Here is a 9,489-nt window from a genome sequence, read left to right as displayed (position 1 = left end):
CTGTTCCGCGATGAAAACCAGCTTTAAGCAACGGCGTAGTCGAACGGTGTAAGTAATCCTACAATTTTTTGTTTATAGCATAGTTTATACAGATTATTCCCAAAAAATTATACGTATTTTGGAAATGTTGAGTGGAATTAGTCTAGAATCGGTTAATTTTATAGTAGAAAACCTTTCGTACAGCCTTAGTCCGTAAAGTTCCCACCTATCGGGCTGCGATTGGCTCACGTATTTAATCATTCCTACAACGTAATTTTCGGTTAGCGTGGAACGTATCTAAGCGTTATAGGGGGGTCTACTGTATTAGTTTATAAATAGAGAAGTAAACAGGAGCAGTTCCAGTAAACTAAAACAGAAATGTTACTACAGAGTGCATTTACATTTACATTAGCATTATATTAAAAGATAGCGATGTTTACACAAGCACACGTAGAGAGTTGTTATTTAATACTCTGTAACACATTCAACTTTCATAGTTGCATGAAATATAATTTAACGGTATGAGAATGTCCATAACTCGAGCTTTCACTAAAAATATAAAAGACCTGTACTTTTTTTAATTCTGCAGGTCATTCAATCTTGAAACTGGATTCTATAATGTCTTAATGTAATTCATATAGAAACAGAGCACTAGTGGTGCTGAGGTAAAATTATGGCAAAACAGGGTATTTATAATATATATTCGTAATCTTGTCGATGTAAACTTCACATTTCCAAAAATAAATTGACCATGAAACATTATAATAGATGTGCTTTCATTTTACGTATTCGCTGTAAACAGGTAATAATTCTTAAGCATTGTACTATTTGTTCATGAACGTTAACAATTCACACTTTAACAAGAAAGATTATCTTCTGCAATCGTTAGTTCCATTCAAAAATGTGAAACTGGATTATTTCTGTTACTGTATATAAAAAATGGCAGCTAGGTGCGCTGCTACTACTATTTAAATGAACAATATATTCCAATAAATTCAGTATTCGTTTTGGCATCGTTCAGTATTATACATTCAAATCTTTCAAATATTTAGTTCGAATTTTAATTTGGTACTTAAATAATGACTGTACAACTATTTGAATTACGTAAATCATGAATTACGCTATCTTATTACAGTTATAAAAATGAAAGAAATGTTTATTCATTAAATCAACGTAAGAAAATAACTGTAATCAAATATCTCCTATTAAATTCGTCTTGTTTCGTTTACTCGTATTCATCAAGATTTAAATAATTGAAGAATTCTTTCCAGTTGTAATGTTAAGTGCAAGAGAAGTACATTTAAATTCCTTTTCCATTACACCACTCAAATCGATTAAAGTATTAAAGATGGAATACAATGCGTTGTATGCCTGTTAAAATAGTAAAAAGTTAAATATACTTTACAAATTTGGAACCGTGTCGTTATATGTATTCGTTTTCCAAGCACGGTAAATGCAGTCAATAAAAGACATTAAGAAAATGTTCATCCTTTGTTTATTCCTTTCTAGTTTATACGCGTTTCTGGCTCACAATGCCCTTATTCAGTCAACTACTATTAAAATGTACATGACTACTACATAGCATCAAATTTTAAAGATAAAACACATGATTTACAAAAAGCATACCATTTATGTGTTATCTTAATCATTTAATGCTGTATAGTAATTATGTACCTTTTAAAAATAGTTGAGTGAAGAAGGGCATTGTGAGCCCGAAACGCATATCAACTAGAGAAGAGTAAATATAGGATGTAAAGCTGCCTAGCCCCTTTTGAGCCGCCCATTTTTTTAGAATTTTTAATTAAGCATAAAAAATACTTAAAACTGAAAAAAAAACGAAAAAAATGTGTTAATTTTAAAGAAAAAGCTTCAAATTTTATTTTTCATTCTCTGGCCTTTCTGTGAAATCTGACGCTGATTAGTCATTGTGTTTACAGCTGGATGACCTTGACAACAGCTGGTGTTGGATTTCCCGGGGCATTCTCATAAAAGTCTCGGGAGGCGATGGGTTTAAAGTAAGGTGAATACTAGCTGGCCGTATATTTTTAAATATATTTAAAATATTAAAATTTTTGTTGCGATTTTCGACCCCCCCAATTAATTAAACGTATATATAATAAAATCTATTAATTAAAAAAGTTTAAAACCGTCGGAGGTCGTTTTTTACATCAGAAACTAGCTTTAAATGACTTTAGTGAAGTAAAATCTGTGCACTACAACTTTAGGACGATTAATTAAATTTGATTTTAAAAATCCCATTAAAAAACAATTAAGCGTTAATCGCGCGTCATTAAAGGTTGATTAAAATCGCGATAAAATTTTTTTGCGTGGGTAAAAATTTTTGAAAAAATTTGGAGACTTAAAAAACATCAAAAAATTGAAAAAAAAAAGTTTGGGGCACAAAGGCCCAGGTTCTATGTAACGCTATGCAACATGCCCGACAGAACTCGGGCGAGGAACTAAATGTGTAATTAAAATTAAATTAATTAAATTGCGAATCGAAAGAGAGAGAATGGAGAAAAGCTTTAGGCTGATAACACAACAGTCTCAGACACTTGAAAAATCGTTGAGTTCAGAGATAGGATACTTCTTTCCTACCTATCTCAGGAACGTGGTGAGTGCTAAGATCGGAAGTGCACTTGCACGCACCTGCAGACAGTAGAGTCCGCAGGTGCGTGCAAGTGTGCTGTGACAATTACATTAAACTTTAAATACACAAAACTAGTATAAAATGCATTATTTTGGAAAATGTGTATTTATTTTTTATATAAAAAAAAAATAATATGCCAATAACGAAACAGTGTCACTATCTTCATGAAACAGATTATAGCGCCATCTTGTCACCTCGTTTAAATCTAACAAATTAACTAAAATAATTTTTTTTCAGGATATTCTGTTAAAGTTATTTATGTAAATTGATTAAAATAAAGGACCCGTTATATCATTCACAAATATTGTATTTGAATCTTTACCGAATGTGATAAATGTGAAATTATACTTTTATTTACTGTAAATAGTGATTTAAAACGGTTTCTATCACATTATTCTTTACAATATATCATAATTTGTACTAACCTTGATGAGGAAATCTTCTTTTATATAGAAGAAACCACCAACAGATATTCCTAATGGAATTTTTCCAAATCGTTTCATGTAGCAATTCATCTGGAAGTTAAATACATATTTTTATTTATACATTGAAAAAATCCAACAACGAAATGCTTAACTTTTCCGGAAATATTCTGTGGCGCCATCTGTTATCATATTTTATTTGAAAAATTTTATATTTTGTAACTAAAATGAGAAAAACTTGATTTTACAAGTAAAAATGGGTTTTATAAAACATTCTAAGTGCTAATAAGTAAAATCGTCATTGATCTGACCACACTCGAAATACGAAAAAGGATTTTATTTATTTCGCTTATTTTTTCAATTTTTAATCACCAAAATTTCATAGTGACAATCTCTCTTACAGTCAAACATGGCTGCCATATATTGGCAGTCATGTTTGACTGTTATATTCAAATATATTGGAAATTTTTGACAGAAAAGACAGCAGTTATTAAGCTTCAAATACCTTAAAGAAAATAAACTGTGTCACACCCATACACACTATCATAAAGAAATAACACGAATTTTTGGCATTTTTTAACGTTTAGAGGATTTTTGATCTAAAAAATGTAAAGAACGTATGGAGGGGAGATAGTCTTTGACCGATCGCTATGTTTTTTTCTCTGTTATATATGCCTGGAAAATGATATTGTACTGCATTCCTACTAAAAGTGTAATTAATTACAGTAACATGTCCAAATTTGAAATCATCATTCAAACATTCTTCTGATTGTGAGAAATTTTTTTCTGATAGCCGATCTACAAAAACTAATCAAAATAGTTATAAAACCTTATTATTAGTACACAATCTATATATATAACCCATTCTACTGTCCGTCTGTCCCGTAACCGTTTGAAAACGGACACTAGAGGCGCCCCTATCGTATGTCATATTTCAAACATTCAAATTAACAATTTTAATTCTTATTTAAATTAACAATATAAATTTTTATTATTCATTTTGCCAATAAATTATTATTTGGTCAATATAACAATATAAATAATTCAGTATATTTGTAATAGGAATTTATTATTTCAGGGGCTTATATCTCTCGAAGGGTCGCGAGTAGGGGTATGGCTCCTTTGACTTTATTGTTAATACAGGGTGTACGGTTTGGGGGTTCGCCACCTCTTCATTCGGAGGGTAAATCTTATCATTGGGACTTTAACGGAACTGTACAGCATATTGATAGGAACAAAAAAGTCAAAGGAACCGTGCCTCATGGAAATTTGTAAATAACGCCCACTAGGGGGCGTCCCGGGCTACTAGTTGTAAATAATGCTTCAATAAAGTATAGTGTACACATTGTACAGTACATACATACAAGTTGTTTTTCGATTTAATGGTGTTGTTTACCTGTTACTCTCTGAAACATGTTGTAAAAGTACTTTTACAGTGTGTTGTGTCTGATATAAACAGACATCGTTTAATGCATTAATTTAGCGCCAGAAAACCGTAGAGTTAAAAGTGGTTCCCTTCACAATGCTGCATTGCACCATTAGTTAACACGGCAATAAAGGTTTAATAATTCATTTAATTTTTCTGTTGATTAGTACTACAAAAAATATAAGGTATTCAGTTTTAATCTGTTCCAAGACGCTTAGCACTGTTAAATATCGAAAGTAAATAAAACTACCCCCTTCTAACAAAATTACGCGTAGCGCTATTTATAGTGTTAGAAACCAAAGATAATCAATTCACGCTCTGTGAAGAACACTAAACGCGAGTTAGTGAGCCTCACTTAGCGCATAAGTGGCAAAATAAATAACAGCCCCGAACACTGGTCGTGGGTTTGCGCCTCGACACCATGCGGGTCACGTAACTTCTGGGGGTTATTTGATGTTTTACACATGAAAATATGGTCCAGATGCCCTCGAATATCTTTCTTTAGCGTATAATCCGCGTTACGCGTTGCCGCAAACAAGTAAACAGTGGTTTCGAAATTTAACTGTTATTGTTAGTTTTATATATCTGAAGTTATTTCGATCTGTTTAACTAAAAACATAAAATCTTCAAGTTCATTTATTCATAGTACCAAAAAGCTTTATTGTTGTTATAAAAATTATTCTTAAATAAAATACTACCCAATTTTAATGAAAAACAATAATCAAAGTTTACTTTACCTTCAGTTTAAATCTCAATGGCAAATCAGCAGGAGAGAGTCTGTAGATAGACACAAAGTCGTCGTACAGCTGGAACAAAAAATCATACATCATATAATTTTTCGAAACATATTAAGCCCATCTGTGGCCAACTGGGTAAAAATTACCGAACAATGTAAAGTCACGCGAATGAAAGACGACGTGCAGTTTCCAGGAATTTCCTCACGTGACTAACCATTGTGTTCAGTAGTTATGTCCACTTGGCACAGGTTGGCCATCAGCACTGCATTAAAAACAACTAAAGTATTTTATGTTATATAATTTCAAACTTACCAATGGCGTCAATTGTGATAATGCCCAACAGCATGAAAGTACTGCTAATAGAATAAATGGAGATGCAATAAGAAAATAAACCTTTAGATCTGGAATTACTTTTACAAATATGGTAATATATAATACAATACAGCATATATGCATGAAGAAGGCATACGTTAATGGAAAAAGATCTTTGAAATTCTCATTAACTTGTTTTAGAAATTGCCAAATTTCGACTTGCTTTTCGAAAAATCTTTGTAATTTATACTTTATCGACAAATCATTTATCTTCATTTCTTCAAGTTCTTCGGATAATTTCATAAATCTATTGGAAAAAACTATACCCGAACACGCACACACGACAACTGTTGTTCCAATTTGTCCAAATAAGTAAAAATTTGCAAATTGAAAATACATAGTGCATACGAATCCTTCTGTCATGCTTCTACCTTGTCTTCTGAATTCGCCCATTATTAGCACTCCTGTGATAATGGTTAAAACTATAAAAGTTATGAATACCACAAAAATGGCGCAAAATAGATAAATTTCGAGTCGTTGTAACAATTGATATTCGTCCTTGTAGCAGCTTTTCACTATATGAAGAGATAGTTTCTTTCTTTTCGTAATACTACACTGTACTGCTACGTAAGATGAAAGTATAACCAATATCACATTCCATAAAAATGTAAACTCTTTGAAAAATAAAAAAACTCGCATACAGTAAATGTCGATATTGGGCAAACTAATAATGTAACTCAGACACAGAAACCATAAAAATGCTTCTACGAGATCACAATATACTCTGAAAATTTTTTCGGGAATAACAGCTCTATCTTTTGCCATACATCGACACGGAATTACCGGATCCAATCCAAATACTTTGAGGATATTGACAAAAGGGCGAAGAAGAAATCCAAGACATCTATATCGCTGATCAGTAAAATACATACTTGAGAATACACATAAATTCAATTTTAAATATATATTAATAAGAGAACTTATCCCCTAAATATCAAAGTTCGTACGAATGTAGGTAGGTAAAGTAATTAGAATATTTAGTACTAAAATGTGGAATTATCAACCGGGTGGATAAATCCTCTGACTATTGCCAGTTGGTCGTGCGTTCGCACCTGACCAACGGCGCGCTCTTTTTTTCCAAGAATTTTCACATGTCAGACGTCAACTTAAATTCCACTTTCTCATAGAAATTCCTAAATGGGCCATCGTTTGTTGCCAGATTGCCAATGTATTGTGTAGGTTTATCCCATCATATCACTCTACACAAACTGAAATTATATAAACGAGACAACTGAGTATAGAATGAAGTCGAGTGCTTTCGTAATACAACTTGTATTAATTTCAGTGGAATATCTCATGTCAATATTGTAAATGATGTGGTTTAAATACCATAAATTTATTTATAGTTTCATTGTCAAACAACTGACCATTTATATAATATACTTAAAATGTATTATGTCGCATTGGAATGCGTATTTGGAATGTCGTATTGGAAAATAATAACTAACTAAATTGTATTATATAAACATGTAATAAAACTTATTCTATAACAAGATTTTACTTGTTATATTTTACAAAGCACTATTAATATAGTACAATAAAATTAAATTATATAACCTTAAAAATTAAGACGTGGTCACTTCAAAGATTCTTGGGAGATCATATTTCTTTTAAATGTTTTTTAGTAAAAAGTTTAGACGACCCGACCTTTCTTTTTAGGCTACGTGGCGGTCCTGGTAAAGTTCCTTAAAACATAGAAACAACCAATAAAAAGTAATAATTTTTTTTAAATTGGATTTGATGATCTTAAGACGTCTTGCTTATTCTATCCTCCGTTCGGGAGTTTCTTTATATCTACTGGAAATTTACGCTGTTTAATGTAGATTATCTCTTATCTTTTCTCTAGCTGCGAATTATTATTAAATTATTATTAAACAGCGCAAAATAATGTGCAAATATAAATAAAAATGTATTTCCTATATAGAATATGCATTTTCTGATATAAGTTTAATTTGTATAATTTACATTTATACAGAGAGTTGTGTAAATAACTCGCATTAGTTTCCTACGTTAATGTGAGAATGCGGACGCTATTTTTATTTTCACACTAACTGCGTAGTTAGCGAGGGTGACTTTCGTCGTCCGAAGGTCATCTACGAGGGACCACGATGTCACGTGACCCCCAAACGTCCGAGCGACCGGACGAAAAGAATGACTATATAAGGAGATGAGTTGCGGGAAATAATAATAAATCAGGGAGAGATGTCAAAAGACGTCAACAAATTCCCAGATTTTTCCCACGCAGATCGGGTATATAAAGGAGTCGGATTTTCTACTCGGGGCGCTTAGCCGAGGAGCTAACGCCGAAGCAACCCCTGAGGACAGCTAAGGAAACGGACAGCGATCGTCGAGGAAAGAGAACGCAGTGGACTACTCTTCCAGCGACCTCAGGATCTACGAAGTTCATAATCGCCGCTCCATGGAAAGGTAAACTTTGAATATTTTTCTATTCTCTCCATATACGACGGAATTACTCCTCGAAGAGGTTAACAGAGGAAACCTCCGAGCGAACTTCACCTGAAAGAACTCTCTACGGATTAGGAGCGACGGAGCATACACCGCATCTGGACACAGCCGCACGACCTGAGAAAGACATCGCTCCACATAGCCTTCAAAGGACACCTCGGAATTGAAGACGACGATCACAGAGTGTTTTATCAACGCCCTATAATATGACAACGTTGCCTTCGAGGTAAATCCTTGTCATAATTATCTCTCTAACGTAAGGTCTCTCTCGAACTTTAGCATTAGGTTAGGTTAGGATAGATTTTTATAATACCCATTTATATCTTAATACGCGAGTGTTATATTTATTATCTTTATGTATAATTTCTCATCTGTTTATTGAATGTGTTGTCTATTTGAACCTGTGTAGTCAATTGGACACCTAATCACGACTTCCGACTCCTCCCCACTCATATTTTTAGCCCTCCTATGCCATCCGACAACTGAGAACGGGTCTTTCCAACCCGTGCAGATTAAGTGGTCATTAGGGTTCACCTAGTGGAACCCTGCCACTCACATTAATCATGTAACACTAATGAGCTTATAACAGTTTTTAAGTTTACATATTCTACTTCACTGAACCAGTGTTTTGTAATATGAACTAAGCAACCCACCACTCACCGAGTAAATAAAACTACTGAACAATCGTAGTAAGTCGTGGGTTTACGCTTTCTTAAAAGGCCTGTCACGTAGAATTTTCCGTGTTAGATTTACGTTAGTAACATATTAATAGGGGCCAATTTCGAATAAAATTCCTCCCGGGAAACATTTGTTATCGACAGACACCGATGTGCCGTGTCCCTGTTTACGAATGAAACTTCATAACACGAATATAATTAATAAACCGGTAAAGTCTTTTGTTTATCTAACACACGTGAAAAGTGTATAACTACTGGTTAGAGATGTGTTGATGAATTATTATTATTATACCTACCTCGGTTATTCCTGAGGAATCAACGTGCAAGAGTTAAGAAGGAAGTGTGCCGAAGATTTAGTGACGTGCCTGTATCAAAAATTGTACAGAATTTGAAAGAGACTGTTAATAAAAATGCAGATATATTTTCATTATATACTTAATTAATAGATTTTAATGGATATGACGCAATTATAGTTTACAATTCAAAAGTTGTTAAAACACAAACGATCAACTAATACGATTAACGGAGGTCTACGGTGTAATTATTACAATTAACTTTTTAGTATGATTGATTTTTATACTGAATTGACAAGACGGGTGATAAGCCAATGTAGTGTTTTTATGCTTTCGCAAAATTTATCAATTACTGTAGGTGTTTTACACGTAGAACAGGGAAAATACCCTTGGCCATCTGCTAAACAGGCACGAACCCACGAGGAACTGACATTGTTTTGTGTTTATCTATTCGTTGGACCAAGTTA

At 33.1% G+C, this 9,489-nt stretch overlaps 1 protein-coding gene across 1 annotated transcript in view; it reads right to left on the bottom strand.

Annotated features, from left to right (window-relative positions):
* LOC111614104 (gastrula zinc finger protein XlCGF49.1-like) overlaps positions 1–5,283 on the bottom strand; it is a gene marked incomplete at its 5' end in the record, with an annotated part of 14,621 nt that extends 9,338 nt beyond the window's left edge. The window contains 3 exons of the mRNA XM_023355482.1: positions 2,578–2,665; positions 3,055–3,144; positions 5,215–5,283. Coding sequence (XP_023211250.1) covers positions 2,578–2,665; positions 3,055–3,144; positions 5,215–5,283 — 247 coding nt within the window. The remainder of the gene's footprint in view (positions 1–2,577; positions 2,666–3,054; positions 3,145–5,214) is intronic.
* Between the last annotated feature and the right edge of the window lie 4,206 nt (positions 5,284–9,489).

Source organism: Centruroides sculpturatus, unplaced genomic scaffold, assembly GCF_000671375.1.
Source record: "Centruroides sculpturatus isolate CEXI.00-Female unplaced genomic scaffold, Cexi_2.0 scaffold1783, whole genome shotgun sequence".
NCBI classification, from domain to species: Eukaryota; Metazoa; Arthropoda; class Arachnida; order Scorpiones; family Buthidae; genus Centruroides; species Centruroides sculpturatus.
This window is presented reverse-complemented; position numbering and strand designations above follow the sequence as displayed.